This window comes from Triturus cristatus, chromosome 3_2, assembly GCF_964204655.1.
Source record: "Triturus cristatus chromosome 3_2, aTriCri1.1, whole genome shotgun sequence".
In the NCBI taxonomy this organism is placed as follows: domain Eukaryota; kingdom Metazoa; phylum Chordata; class Amphibia; order Caudata; family Salamandridae; genus Triturus; species Triturus cristatus.
The window spans coordinates 288627564-288643954 of NC_140584.1; the positions used below are offsets into that span (position 1 = coordinate 288627564).

Below are 16391 nucleotides of genomic sequence, written 5' to 3' on the forward strand. Positions count from 1 at the left end.
CGTAATAAACTAATCAGGTAATTCGTTATGCAGGAATAATGCAATGCTCACTATGCTAAGGGCCAAGTCCTACACAACCCCCTCCCAGCCAAAAGACATGGTAGACCAATCAATTAACTTGATGGACTTCCCTGCTTAGGGCGATAGAACATGGACACAGACCCGCTACCACAGGGACACCCTCCGGTTCTATGCCTTCCTGATCCCAGGGGATTCTCTTGGTCACTACTCCCTGGGCCAACTATGCTGCTCTATGGGTGCTTCCAGACAGTTGGGGCCTCTCTAGGGGTGCTGGTCCCTTGCCATCCCCCACCTAGAGTGGTATCCCTGGAAGACCCATCAGTCAGGACACTGTTCCCAGTTATCCTGTCCTCCAGGTTAGAAGGGGGTTTTCCCTGGTCACTCCTAGGGACCCAGCCCTACTGGCTGAACACAGTCCCATGGGTTATCCCACGGGGGAGGGGGGGTCACCTTCATCCCTTAACCTTCCATTTAGATTTCTGTGTCTGCCATTTAGGAATGGCACCCACAAACTTCAGGACCGCGGGAGCTCTGGTGACAGACGCCCCACGCACTCCTGACGCTAGGTGTTCTTCCTCGCACAACTGGCACGTAGGCACTAGGCTTCCAACCTGGTGCTCCTCTAAGGAACCCTCTAGTCTCTGGGGTGGGGTGGTGAAACCCTAGGGACGCTGCTCAGAAGCCCTCCCTCTTCTTTGAGACAGGGTGCTTGCTCATATGCCCCCCACTACTCTGGAACCTAACAGTTTTACTTCACCTCTCTTCCCTCTCTAGGGCCTTTTCAAGCCCTTGGAACCATGACCAGGGGTCCGGCTCTTGTGCCAGCTCCCGGGAATCAAAGAGCTCGCACCCTAACACGGGTTGGCGCAATCCTGGAAAACAATTACTGAGCCTAGGCTCCCTAGGGGAAAGGTTGAGCAACCCCTTCAAATCATTTGCCATGCTCACCAACACCCAGTCATCCAGTGCACGCTTGTACTCATCCATACTTGGCACGGGCTGTACGCTGCCACCATTCAAACTGGACTCTGCCTTTTTAACCTTAATGTCCAGTTCCCTCATACTTAACTCATGAGCTAAGAGTTAAGAGTGGAGAAGTGTGGCTCAATGATTAGAGCGGCAGACCCTGATGCAGAGGTCTAGCCCGGGACCAGGGTTCAATTCCCCGCCTCGGCGGGTCTTGGGCTCAAAAATTCCATGGACCTGATTATTCTCGCCTCAGTGCCTATTCCAATCATGGAGTCCCACTCTGCAACTCTGGGCAATAGCTTGCTTAATCTCCACAACGGCCCCCACAACGCTAAGGATGCCTGGCCTCCACCTTGGGGGTGCCCAGGAGTGGACGCCTCACAGGGAAAGCCAGGATGGGTTCCACAGCGGTATTCGTACAAGCGCCTTGAGACCCTTGCGGGTGAGTAGTGCGCTATACAAGTATCAATTTACATTTACTAAGAGAATCTTTTTCTCTTCCAAGGTGAGAGCGTTCCTGCTCTCCTCAGCTCGCTTTTCACTTTCAATGAGCAGCTTCTTCTCCTCTGAGTTTTAAGTTTTACAACCTCCTACTCATGCTCTCTGACCCTTTGGTTTTCCTCCAACTCCTCTGGTGAAAAACTCCTCCCCAATGGCTACTACCAGCCCCTGAAGCTGGTCCCTCCACTGGTAAATCCTGTGGACCAAATCCATTCCCTGGGTCATCCTCATCCACCTCAACAACACCCGCCTCCTGAGTCCCTTTGGCTTCCCACCAGGCCCTCAAGGCCATTTGCAGTTCCTCCTTTTTGGTGCTACTTTTCATGGGACAATCCAAAGCCCTGCAGAATTGCCTCAATTGATCAACTTTGTAGGTAAGCAATGAATGCCTCAATGTCGAACTTTAATTCTGCAGACTCACTGGCTACTTGACTCCTCTGAGACATGATGTGTGGCTCAAAGGTTGCTAAAAAATTAAACCAACAAATCAAGAACACAATATGTGGTTGCGTTGTGGTCTGCGCTAAACTTGTGATGTACACCAATCACTGTGTTTGAATTTGCGAATACACATTCAAATCCCACACCGCTGACCACCAAATGTTAGACCCGGAATCCCTGGTTGGCTGAGGTAGGTACCTTAGACCAAATGGGGACCCGCGGTTCAGCGTCAGGGAAAGGAAGGTCACCTTCTGAGATAGCCCCACTCACCCCTTCGGTAGCTTGGCACGAGCAGCCAGGCTTATCTTCAAGGCAAATGTGTAAAGTATTTGCAACCACGCTCAGAACAACTCAATGATGACACCACAAATAGACTCCACACGAGTTTTATAAAAATGAGTATAAACTTTATATAAAAAAGATATACGATAAGACCACACAATATAAATCCGAACATATGAGTTTGTGTACTATTTCTCCTGGCCGGTTGTTAGGCGAGCCAGCCCTTGTAAGTTCTGGCAGTATTAATGAGCACTTCTAAACAATCTCCTGTAATCCTAATATCATGTTATACAGTTCGTAACGCTAGAATCAGGCACTTTTGCAATGCAAAAATACTGTAAGGCGTAACACAGCAATCAGACACTCTGCAATGTAAAAAGAATACAATGCGTAACTCAACAATCAGGCACTTTGCAAGGTAAAAATAATGCAATGCGTAATACAACCACCAGGTATGAATGAATGAATATTGGATTTATAGAGTGCAAACTTAGCCCCAAGGCGTCAAAGCGCTACAGGAGAGACAATTTAACAGAATAAAATTATATGCTCAGACTGATATTTGTGTAAAGAGCAAGGTCTTCAGAGCCCTGCAAAAGCGGGAGTGGGACGCTTGTACCGACAGATCATCTGGGAGGGAGTTCCACAGCCTAGCAGCAGCAATGGAGAAGGCCCTGCCTCCCCATCTAGCCTTCTTGAACCTTGAAACTATCAGCAGATTTTTACGCGCCGACTTAAGTTGCTTGATAGGAACATAGCGCTGAAACCGCCCTTTGATGGAATCGGGGGCTAGGCCATTGTGGGTCAGGCAAAGGGTCTTGGACAAAATTCTTCGTTCCAAAGGGAGCCAATGCAAAGCAATAAGAGAAGCCGAGACTGAATGATATTTTGGAAGGTCCATCACCAGCCTAGCAGCAGCATTCAGCGCCAGCTGCAAACGTAGCACCATACTCTTGTTGATGCCCAGATAAAGGGCATTACAATAGTCCAGTCTGGACATCACTAAGGCAATGACTGCCTGTTTTCGTCAAGCGACAAAAGAAACTGGGAAATTTTCCTGAGTATCCTGATGATTCCAAATCACGTGGACATTGTTCTGCTAATCTGCAGACTCAGAGAGAGAGAATTGTCCACTATGACCCCTAAATCTTTACCATGGGGCACAGGGCATGGACAACAGTCAAGCGTGTCTGGCCACCAGTCGTTCGACCAAATGTTCTGTTGGTTTCCGAAGATCAAGACCTCTGTCTTTTCCCCATTAAGTCTAAGATAGTATTTGACCATCCAGGAGGAGACTTCCTGCATACAGCTTTTAAAATATGCCGCCGATTCCCTGATGCTGAACTTGTGTGTCGGCAGCATAGGACAATACCTCAAATCCAAATGATCTAACAACCTTAGCCAGGTACGTCGTTATGGAGAAATAAGGCAATACGTAATACACTAATCAGGTAATTTGTTATGCAGGAGGAATGTAATGCACAATACGCTAATCAGGTAGTTCGTTATGCACAAACAATACAATGCTTCATATGACAATCAGGTAGTTCGTTATGCAGAAATAATGCCATGCGTCTTGCACTAATCAGGTACTTTGTTATGCAGAAATAATGCAATGCGTAATACCCTAATCAGGTACTCTGTTATGCAGAAATCATGCAATGTGTAATAAGACAGTCAGGTACTCCGTTATTTAGAAATGGAATTATGCGTAATACACTCAGGCACCGATCACCGTGCCTTAGGCGGTCTCTCCTTCTGACTTGCAGTCAGCCTCTCAACAGTTACCCCTAACATGGTGTTAGAAATGAGGGGGCTCTGGTTGACGCAGGTGTGAACCCACAACAGGGACCCTTTACTTCTTGTCAGGGCGAAGGATGACTCCCCAGAATAACCCCTGCTCACCCTCTAGGTGCGTGGCGCGAGCAGTCTAGGCTAAGTCTCAGGCGTACACGGTTAAGCAAATGCAATTACACTTACAGTAAACCCCTTGCATGCACCACAAACGGACACCAATCAGGAAGTATATAAAAATAAGCTTTTATGTAGTTTCAGCAGATTCAAATACAAGGCCCAGTAACGTTGAACTGATGGGGCCACAATTCTTGGAAGTACGGTAAAGTTCTCTTTGTGTTACGGAAAGTTCTTTAGGCGGGCACAAGGTAACTGTAGGCCTCAGCGCACTTCGGGCTGAGGCAGCGCCCAGGGAGCACACAGCAGATGACAGGGAAATAAGAACGTTGCGGACCCTGGATCCGATGCGAGCTCGCGGTCGAGTTCGTAAGTACAGTACCTTGTTTCTTGACGCAAAGGCGGGTGTGGGATTTCAGCGGCTCTTCGACAGAAGAGCGAGGCGGCGTCCGGGGCTCCCACACTTCACGAGGGTGTCTGATCCTCAGGCTCACGACAAGAGCGGGGTGTTGTAGGTGGCGGGTGAACAAAGCGGGGCAGCCGGGCACGCAGATGCGTCCGGGCCGTCCGAGGCTTGGAGATGCTCACAAATGCCGATTCCGGCGGGAGGGTGAAGGTGCGCAGCGAGCCTCCACGAGCGAGGTGACAGGGGCAGCCCAGCACAGCGTAGGGGGAGCGGCTCCGATCGAGCGAGGCTCTTCCCAAGGCGGGGGCGGCTAAGCAGTCCTGGTCACGGCTCAGGGAGGGACTGGGCACGAGGGTCACAGCTCCGGCGAGGGAAAGGACACCACAGTCCAGCAGCAGGCGAGTGAAGATCAGGTAGAGCCCAATGGTCCTGGGGCTCAGTTCAGGGGGCAAGCTCAGTTCCAAGCCCTTGGAGATCGTTTTGGAAAAGCACAAGTCTTGAAAGTAAAAGTAAAGTAAAAGTCTTCAGCAACAGTTTCTCTTCTCCCCTTTGGCAGCAAGGTCACCACTGCAGGCCAATCCCCCAGGATAGGGACAGTCTTCCTCCTACAGCTTTCCCGGTGCCTCCTCCTCAGGCAGAGATTCTTCTTGGTCAAAAGCGGATCTAGTTTCTCAGGAGCAGGGCTCCTCCATTTATACAGCAAATCTTTTGTTCTCCCAGGCCAGGGGGGCCCTTGCCTAGTTCAGTCCGGTTTCTGAGCACTTTGTTTGCGTGATGCAGGCTTCTTCTTTCAGAGTGCAGGGCAGAGTCATCAGACGCTCCACAGGGGGTGGAGCCGGCATTGAGGTAGCGGAGCACTGTCCTATTCAGAGCCTAGGAGCACTCCTCCCACCCATCTACCTGTCGATCATCCTATTCATACCAGGCTACCTAGCCCTGCCCATCTGGGTTCCCCCAGCCCTGTCACTCACACCAGCCAGACATCAGATACACATCATGCAGAGGCGGCTGAAATGTTTAGGCAAGCAAAGGCCGACTTTCTAAAAGCGGCATTTGCAAACCCGGAATATTAAAATAACCCTTGCGAAAAGATGTACCTTATTATTCCGAGTTCAGGCATACTAAACTCGATCTTCTACCATGTTCCCTGGGTCGGTTAGGATCATAGGGTGTAATAATCCAGGCCGCCCATACTGGCCTATGAGAACAGGGTAGCCTTGCAGTAGTGAACAACAAGATGGCGGTAATTCACTACTAGGACATGCCACGCATCCAGGCTTGTCCTACCTTAGGCTTACAATGCACCCTGCCCGTGGGCCTACCAGAGGGGTGACTAACATGCAGCTAAGGGAAGGTTCTAGGGACTGGCAAGTGTGGGCACTTGCCGGTCAGCATGTCAGTACCAGACTGCACGCAGGTTCTGCGATGGCAGACCTTAGACATATTTTACCGGCCGCTCCTGTGGGTGGCACAACCAGTGCTGCAAGCCCACCAGCGGTCTTCGCATTTACATGCCCTGGCGCCCCCGGCGCACTTTACTGGGGTCTGACAGTAAATCAAACAATCCAATCATGGAATCCAACCGACATATACAATTTACATAGGGAGCACTCGCACCGCGACACTGGTTGGCAGTGGCACAGTGCGCTGAGCGGCCAACACCATAAAAACACATGAGGCACAGCGACAAAAAGAGGAAGGGAGACTCACGCCAAGGTGCCAGGTCTAACACATGGGTACGGTGTCATCAAAAAGTACAGCTCCACACTCCGGCCCCTGTACTGCCACTCCCTTGGCAATACGGGCCGCGATACGAGCCGAAGCAGAGGCTTGCGCTGCCGGAATGAGAGAGGGAGAGAGCGTCTCCCTCCGAGCCCGCACCCTGCCCCAGGAGTCGACACACGTTACCTGGGGGGCGCAAACTCACTCCTCTCCTCATCCAGCGGCTGGGCCTCCAATGCAATCTTTGTGAATTGGCAACAGTGGGCTCGGGCCGGCGGCTCAGCTCCTCTGGAGCTGCCGGTCCAGGCCGCTACAGGTACGAAGATCTCAGGCTGCCACAGGGCACACACACACACACACACACACACAGAGCGTCGCTGAGACTTCCTTGAGCTTCGGGTGCACCATCACTTGGCACTCCACACGAGGGTCTCAGGCTGCACGAAGATCACGCGCACAGCATCGCAGAGAATCACTTTAACTCCGGTGCGCATGATAACAAGGCAAATCCTCACTAAGGTCTCACAGTCCACAACGCACACGCACACAGCGTCGATGAGACTCACTTGGACTCCGGTGCACATGATAACAAGGCAAATCCTCACGAAGGTCTCACGGTGCACAACGCACACACACACAGCATCGATGAGACTCACTTGGATTCCGGTGCACACAATAACAAGGCAAATCCTCACGAAGGTCTCATGGTGCACAACACACAGGGTCGATGACACTCACTTGGATTCCAGTGCACACGATACCTGGACAATCCTCACAAAGGGGTTCAGGTAGCAAAAAGCATATGCACACCGCGTCACTGATCCTTGCTTGGACTGCCGGTGCCCACGATCACAGGGCACACCTTACGAGAGTCCCAGGCTGCAACAAGCACGCGCACACACAGCGCTGCTAGGACTCTAATGGAAACTTTTGTGTTCCTGTGTTTCCGCAACAGGGAGCCAGCTCACCTCGGGCCCTTGGGGATAAATTACTTCAGGACACAGCACAGTCCTTCCAACCAGGGGGACACAGCACACAGCAAAGTCCCTTTAGCCTTTCCTTGTTTAAAACAGCAGACTGCAGGCCAGCCCCAGAACACACAGCAAGGGTCAGTCCTATCCTTTAGTCTCTTCAGTTGTCTCTTCCTTGGCAAAGGTCCTCTTGACCATGAAGTAGCTCCAGTCTTGTTCACACTTGATCAAGCCATTCTCCAAAGTTCAGGGGCTTCAGCTCTCATAGTTATACCCCTCAATGGCTTTGAAGTCTTTGTGTTCAGGGGGCACTGACCCCCTGTTCAAACCAGTTCTGGGTGCCTCCCTGCCAGTGACACCTTCTTCCTTTGATTAGTGGGGGTCTGGATTCTCAATCACTCAGCAGGAGATGGGACAATTGTTTTATAGCAGCAACCCAGGCCTCTTCACCTTTAGGGGCTATCCTCCCCCTAAACTCCAGATGCAGGTCAGCCTGTTGCTGTCTCACCTCCTCCCCTGGGTCAAGACATTCCCCAGATCCTATCGCTTTCAAATCCAGACAATCAATCCACAGCCAGGCAGAGACACACAGAAATGTTAGAGCACAAAAACTCAGCCACTTCTAAAAGAGTGGCTTCTAAACATACAATGCAAACACCACCTTCAAAAAAAGATGTGTTATTACATTGTGAGTTAAGGCATACTAAACTTCACCTTTCCATCTTAAGCCTTTAGGAAGATAGGTTGGAAAACATATTACACAGCCTTCCCATTCTGTCCTATGGGCAGGATGGCCTTTCAACCATGAAAAACAAAATGGAGATTATTTCACTGTCAGGACATGCTACACACCTTAGTACATGTCCTACCTTTCACATGCACTGCAACCTGCCCAGGGGGTACCCCAGACCTACCATAGGGGTGTCTGATGTGCATAGAAAGGGACGGGTAAGGTCTGGCAAGTGAGTGCACTTGTCAGAACAACCTGGTAGTATATCAAACGGGCTGCATGCACTGCAAAGACTGACTTTGCCAGTGACTTTGCCAGTGTTTCTTTATGGACTGGAGGCCAGATTGCCCCCTTTTAGGTCTGTGAGGCCTGTTCTAATTCGGTCACCACTGCTAATGGCTGGAGGGTGCACTGGAAGGGGTGGCAATCAGTAAATGGCCATGATGACCAGTGTGCATGGGGGCGAGGGTGCTCTACTGACAGCCAGTGTGATCTGTGTCCGGCAGATGGGCAGGTGACGGCACTCTGCACTGACACGTGTTCATTCCGTCTGCACGAGCTGCCCTGCAGTAAGTTACTGTTCGTGTCTCACGTCTTCCTGCTCGGTATCTTGACGTATCCCCCCACCCAGCCCAGTGTGATGTCATTTCAATTCGATTTCATAACAACTCGTTTGTTGCTTCTCTTTCTTCCTTGACTGTCTTCTGTGGCCTTTGTACAGACTGACCTCTGACCTTTTTGCCTCCTTGCAGCGGGTTGAGAGGAAGGGAGCTATATTGTTGACGAATGCAAGTTTATGTAGCGCCTAGTGCCATCCTTGTGATGTGTCTAAGCTCCTACCATTATAAAAAAATGGCACAGGTTTGCAAATTTTTTTTGAGGGAGTGGGGCTGATTGAGTCGACAGGGTGCTGGTTTATGACTGAAAGTTCTGGAAAGGGTTTAGCAGCCATAGACCACATCAATCCTTTAACATGCATTAGCAATGCAATAGGTCTCGCATTTATGCGATTTTAAGCTATTGGCCTTGTAAATAACAATGCCTTTTATTTATGTTTTGGTTTTTAAAACATAAATAAAAGGCATTGTCATTTACAATGCCAATGGCTTAAACTTGCGTAAATGCGAGACCTATTGCATTGCAAATGCTTGTTGAAGCTGAACCCTAGCCTCAAGGCAGCGGTGCCCTTTATAGTTTCAAAGATATAGATAAAGTCAAATGGTGATTGGAGGGAAGCTGGGATCTCGGAGCCGAAGTAGACTATTAACGCATCATTATGTAGTGGTTTTTAAAGAGCTGCATCTTTAGCTCTTTCCTAATCCGGCTTTTTATGTAAGACTCAATTCAAATAAAATAATCTTTATTCAGATTCTTTTCAAACCATAAAAGTACACAAGAGAATTAATAAAATATAAACGTACAAAATCACAGTATACAGAACAATCAGAGTATGATACATTTTAAAAATTAAACCCTTTTAATCTTTCCACAAGTTCCTGAGATTGAGAATAGCTTTTAAAAAACATACTACATTAAAAAAGATAAACTCATCAGTTAGCCTCTGTAGAAATATAAGTGGCAGTCAGGATAATAAAAACTCTTCTAAGTTCGATAAAAAATGTACAAAATATAACAAAACTTAAGGTGTCCTGTGGAGACACATTGTCGCAGTCACAGGAACGCAAAGACCCAGGATCATAACATCCTCTGGGAGAAGCTAGCAACAATTGCAGAAGATTTAGCTTAAACCTAGTGAGTAAAAATTGATCTCTGTTATTTTTAATAAGGGCGAGGTAGGGCTCCATCAACTGTGTCGTTGTTAACTACACTCACCTCCGAATTGTGGGTTTTATCAGTTTGCTCTCTTCTCTATACATAGATCTTCTTTCTAGAAAGTTATCCTTCACCCACTTTGTCCGATTTACTTATACTCAAAGTTATTAAAAAGTTCCCCTCTCCCCAAATACAGGAATGAATCCTTAATGTATTTTATACAAGGAGTTTTAAGAGCATAACCACGCAAAAAACAATCCTTAAACATCAATCTATGTAGACCAAGTTCCTCATTGGCCCACAGTCAATTCCAACCCAACAAAAGATGGAGGGCTAATAAATCACTCAAGTAGCCGATACCAAACTCCTTGTGAATGCACAGGGAAGAGGTACTTTGGGGAACGCATAGTGACCACAGCAAGAATTTATTTTTGGTAATCTGGAAAAGGTTAAATGCCACATAGCCCCAGGTGTCTCTGCCATATGAGACCTTGGGGATGCATTTAGCTTGATGGATCTTCTCCAGGTTTTTAAGGGGTCTGCTCCCCAATCTTGAAGCAAAGCTGAAAATTGTGGCAGCAGATCTACTAAGCTCCTCATTCCTAGCTGCCACTAGGGGTTTCCAAATCATGTTGGAGTCGTTCAAGACACCTAAATGTGAGAAAGCCTTGACCTTAGTAATTATATGGTTACAGATATTGAAAGTTTGGGTCTTAGTCAAGCTAGGACTCATCACAAAGGACTTTGTATGTAAGACTCACTATTAAAAAGCCCCTGTAGTTACCTTCATTAGACTCAGGCACATTTCCCTTTAGTACTCTAGTTACTTATTTTATTAAAGTTGAAACCTCAGGTACAATGGCCTTGTTCTTCCTAAAGGGTTCTATGGTGACAGAGAAATTACTTGGGAGTACAGAAGTTCATGAAAAGCCAATAAAAGTAACAGAGTGGATTAAGAAGCAAATTAATGAATATTATTCATTCATTTTGAATGACTAAATGCTATAAAATGTCAGCTAGTATTTTGTGATGTCTGTAAAGGTAGATATTCGTGATTAACTCTCTAACTTAAAAAAACTTCACCACATCCTTATTAAAAGAATGCAATAAAAAACCTTAAACTGAGCGAACACAAGCTACACACGGTGCATATATTTATGTACATATGAAAAGAGTGAGAGATGGATGAACAAAATAAAAGTAATTAGAGTGTGGCTGAAAGAATTAAAAAAATGACAAGAAAAAACAAAAAAGACGAATACATGCGAGTCACCATTTTCTCCCTCAAAGTCATATTCAAAGTCCTTCCTGGGAAACAAGTTGTCATCACTTCCACCTGGATGATGTTTCTCTGATCACGCCCTCTTCTTCTGATCCACGTGGTGCTGGTTCCAGCCTCTTGAAGCACCAGGATTCTTTGTGTTGTCTTGTTTTTCAAACAAGTGGAGGATATACGGTCCCTTGGTAAACACTACTTGGTCTTTAGTCACCTATCTTTGCTCCTCTTGGTGTGCAAGTGGTGGTAAATTTACTAGTCAAAAATCTTCATAAGTTATGGGTGGTGCTAAACCAGGCCATCCTGGCTGGTGTCACTCCAATCTCTAATTTAATATTGGCTTTACCTTCTCTCGGTTATTGATTGATACGGTTAGTTAACAACATAAAAGAGATATCATGTAATTGATAATTCTTTTAATCCACCACTCTTCATGATCGTCAATCTATTTAACTGCAATTTTCCAATTCATGATTCACTTGATTACATGACTTCTTGCATGTCCCCAATGTATTTCGGGTATAAAATCCATCTTTTGTGAGCGGAATAAGGAGTAGCCATGCGTTTTTCAGTCGTGGTATTTTCTCACATCGAACGTCAAAACCTGATTAACACTCCCATAGGTTCATAACAAATGAAATCATGTGCGTAACTGTCAACGAAAACCCCGAAAAAGTGTTTTAATTGCCCATACCAGAGAAATTCCTAAAGTAGCTCAAATTCAACATAGCCACGAACGATGCAGTCTTTCTCCAGTAATGGTGCGATACCATAATGTATATCTGTTTTTAGATTACTTTCTTTCAGTAGCTGAAGATCGGGTTTTATTCCCATTGGTTTCAACCAGCCAACTGTTTTTTCAGATTATCCCGCTCTGTAGTGTAAAATAAAAATGTCCCTTTTCAGCATGTGGCTACAGACCACTTTAGCTATCTCTGCAGATTCTTATGTCATCAGTACAGGGACACAGTACATCACGGATGGGTACATGCTGCACAAGTAGTTTTTCAATTTCACAATTTTACATACATGGAATAATGGTGTCGCTCTATTCTGCTTATGTGTATTACAGGCATACATATCAATGCAATCTTGATGCGTTGGCATTGTCAATGCTTATTTTCTCTAGTACTTAACCCCTTCTGTGCCACGCCCTTTCCCCCTCCTGTGCCGGGCGTTTTATTAGTGGGTGGGGTTCATGACGAGATAGTCTCGTCATGGGCACAGCGCGACCGTGCTCCATGACGAGACTATCTCGTCATGGGCACTGAAGAGGTTAAGAGCGATGGTGTTTTTTTGTTTTCCTAGTAGGCAAACTGTGGTCCAAAGAGAGATGTGATTTGCATCACAACTTTTGGTCACGTGGGAAAGCCAGAATTACATTTCAGATTGTCAGATCTCCTGGCTCCACAACAAACAACTTTGCTGCTATATTGCACCTTCTATATTACACTATATCTTCTGCACTAGGCTATACCACTGGCAACATATCTCATGGCCTTCATTAGCACATGCCTCCTGAAGTAGGTCACGTTTTTGCTCGACTACACCACACATGCTACACTAGACCACATCTCTTTCATAAGGCAGAGTACCCACCAAAACACGGTCTCATTTTTTACATCACATCTCCCCCATATGTACATCTCTCCTCAACTAGGCTACATCTCCTTCAGTAGACTTAATCTCCACTACTAGGTCAAGTATCCTCCAATCAATTACATCTCCATTAGACGACGCCTCCTCCTCTAGCTGCTTCATCCATACTAAGCTACATCTCCTTCATAGTCTGAGCCTTCGCCCCTGAATCAAGACACTTTCACTCAATCACATCTCGTCCACTATACTACAGCTCCTTCATCAGACTGTATTCCCTCCATAACACCACATCTCCTTCACCAGACGACACCTCCTCCTCTAGATGATGTCTTCTGAAGTAGACTACTTAGTTTCCACTAGATCACTTCCCCATCACTAAATTACAATTATTTCACTAGAGTACAACTCCTGCATTGGGTTACATCTTGTCCATCTGGATAGATCGCCTTCACTAGATAGACTCTATAGACTCTTCACTACCATATCATGTCTCCTTCGCTAGATGGCATCGACTCTAGTACTGTAAACCAAATCTCCTTCACAAAATCACATCTCCAGTAGACAATGTCTCCTCCATCAGCTGTCTCCTCCACTAGACAACCTATTCACCCAGCCTCGCCAGTCATACAGAAGGTTTCCCTCCCTACTGTCCCTCCTCATGAGCACCTCTGTATTACTAAAGCTCCCTTCAGCTGGTCACACCATCACAAACTGTGTGCAACTAGCATTCTAGTATCCTGGCTTCTTTGACATGTGGTAAAGACTCTTGGCCAATGTGAGCTTTAATTTATTTGATCTGTTGGAAGATTGACTGGGCCACAGGGTTCTAAGAATGGCAACTGATTTGTCAATTTTTCTTTCTGTGAAGGCCACCAGGCTCGGTGTGATGGTCAATGGCTTGCGAAAGCACTGTCCAGATCAAGGAGTCACAGAGATGGCCACGATGCTGATCAAAGACTGGAAGCGGCTGTTGGGTGAGAGGCTCTGACCAGGAAGTATCCAGCCTGCAGCATGGGCATATACATGTCTGAGGCCTGCTTCACATATGAACTGGAATGCCTCACAAGATCTTCTCATTTTCCAATATTTATGTATTACAACTTTTCACAGCTCCTACCTTTACATAGGAACTGCTCTTGTATGCAAAACGTGCAACCTCTCAGTGATCCTATATACTCACATATGGATGACGTGGTACTCCTGTACACATACATCGAGACATCTTATTACAAAAACGTATCAATGCCCACACGTCCATGAATCTTCCAGCGCTCCTTTAAACATGCATGAAAACTTGGTAGAGCTTGTATATTCACACATACACATTTTCCACTGTTCATAGACACATGAATAACCATTTTGCTGTTCATTTGCTTATACATGTGAAATTCTGGAGCACATAGTTGGGTATTTGAGGGTTCTGATTGGATTTCTGGGTCAGTGTTTTAATTAATGTAGGGTTGGGACTAGGATTTGGGTTAGGCTTTCTATTGGAAGTAGGGATTAGGTGATTGGTTGCTGGGGCTAGCGTTGGGACTAGGACTAGGGTTAGGCTTTCTATTGGAAGTAGGGATTAGGGTTTCCTGTGTGATTGAGTGCTTGGACTAGGGCTATGATTGGCTGTAAGGTCTTGGTCTCCTATTGGTTCTAGATATTAGGGCTAGTGTTGCGATTGGTTAGGGTTAGTTCTAGGGTCCCATTTGCTGAAGGGGTCACTTGATTACTAGGGCTATTTAAGGCCAGGGTTTAGGGAGTCTCAGTTTAAGTGTGGAATGGACAAGGGTGAGTGCCTGTTCGAGACTGGTCGGGAACAGGGCCAGAAATGCTGCCCATTGTCTCATTCAGTAATACCCACACTACACCATCCACAAACAGAGCAACACACTCGCACCAAATGTACTCCACACATTTACTACAAACTAACCCTATGCACAATTCAATGTCTCAGCACCCACTACAAAACCACACAAACCACATCTATACACCCTTCTATCCCAGCTACCACACATTTCCACCATCACCTACACACAGTACACAACTCTATCCTATACCACTAACCAATCCACTCATCACTAACACAACCCAATTCCACACCATACTTAACTACAACCCATCCAGACACACACTCCCCACTCTAATTACTCCTAACAGACCCCCTTTTATCACTAACAAATCTATACTCAGCCTTCCATAATTTGTCCAACCAACACCCTCCTGTTCTTTCTACCATAATAACACAACCACACAGCACATACACTGCACAGCACCACACATTTAACTCTTGCAACAAACAAGTCTAAGACAAACACTCTTACCTCTACTTCATCATCTCCTCCTACACACAACATACACTCTACTCACAAACACATCACCACCCCCTCTACCTTACAACTTCCACTTGCATACAATAATATACAAACAAATCCATCTCATGAAACAAATCCACCAGCACCTCTTTTCACTACTCCTCAAAAACAAAATATATCACGCACACCAGCACAATAAAATCTCTAAAGCGCAACACCTCATAATACTTACCGTCACAAAATACAAACATACAACCCCCTTTAAAACTACACAAAGGAACAAACTCCCATGCCAAGCTTTCTATCTTCCACCACACTTAACACACATACAGCAACTCTCTTCCAACCGCCTCTCATCCATTGGACAATTTAGAACCTAACTACATAACCCTCATGCTGCACCACCACCCCTGACTCATGCACCTTGCGGTGTATGACACACGCAACAATATAAGCAACGTGCCACACCTCACAACTTTGCTTCCATGTTTACTGCACAACAAGGTTACACCACAAAAACAACACAGCGAACCAACTCACTCTCAAACGCAGTCCCATCAAAATGCTTTCTTAGCCTGCTGGACGAGGACCACGTCATGGAACAGCTACACGATGCTATCCTAATACAGCTAATACCAGCACTAAAAACACACCTGCTACAAACCCACACGATATCGATCACTCTTCTACAAAACAAAGTCTCACTGTCACCAAAGCACATACTCTAAGCTGTCTACTAATAAATGCATGCTTGATCGCTCTCTAAAAACAAACATCACATCTACGACCTTCTCAGTGACACAAAAACAGACATACTATTCATAACTGAATCATGGTTGGGAGATGATGTGGCTCCAGTCCTGCATGAAGCCATTCCTCAAGGCTATCAAACGACCACCTATGCATTCTGGGTGACCTCAACATTTGGTTTGACAAACCCAATATGCCCCATCCGAAAACAATAATCAAAGGCCTAGACGCACTGAACCTGCATCAGGTCGTCCACAAACACACACACATCACTGGACACATCCTAGATGTCATTTTTGCTAATACCAAACTAGTTACCTTTCAATCTATAACTCCAGTCACATGGTCAGACCACCATTTGCTTGCTATCCAACATAAAACAACACTAAGCGACTCACCTAAAAATACCTTACATGTATCCACCTATCGACTGTGGAACAAACTTAATTTGGAACACTTAGAAACACAACTAACATCCAGTACAGATCTGAAAACAATAAATTCTGTTCAAAAACGATATGAGTGGCTACAGGAAGCTTTTGAAATCCTGATACCACTCAAAACCACACAACAGAACAAAAGAAAAAAAAGCACTTTGGAGAAATACAGAGATAAAAGACATAAAAAAAACAAATTGGAAACGTGCCTGGCTCAAAACAAACGTCAAACAAGACAACCTTCACCTACAGAAAATTTATAAATTATACAAGTCAGCTATCAAAAAACCCAAGAA

General features: G+C 46.1%; 1 protein-coding gene across 5 annotated transcripts in view; it reads left to right on the plus strand.

Moving 5' to 3' along the window:
- Nucleotides 1-16391, plus strand: part of LOC146857170 (transcription elongation factor A protein 3-like) — a 200230-nt gene that overhangs the window by 64648 nt on the left and 119191 nt on the right. For all 5 annotated transcript variants that reach the window (XR_014979861.1, XR_014979862.1, XM_085647658.1 and 2 more), the window contains exon 3: nt 13471-13576. Coding sequence is in view for 3 of the 5 variants with exons in the window: in XM_085647658.1 (XP_085503784.1) it covers nt 13471-13576 (106 nt within the window). In the remaining 2 variants the exon portion in view is untranslated. The remainder of the gene's footprint in view (nt 1-13470; nt 13577-16391) is intronic.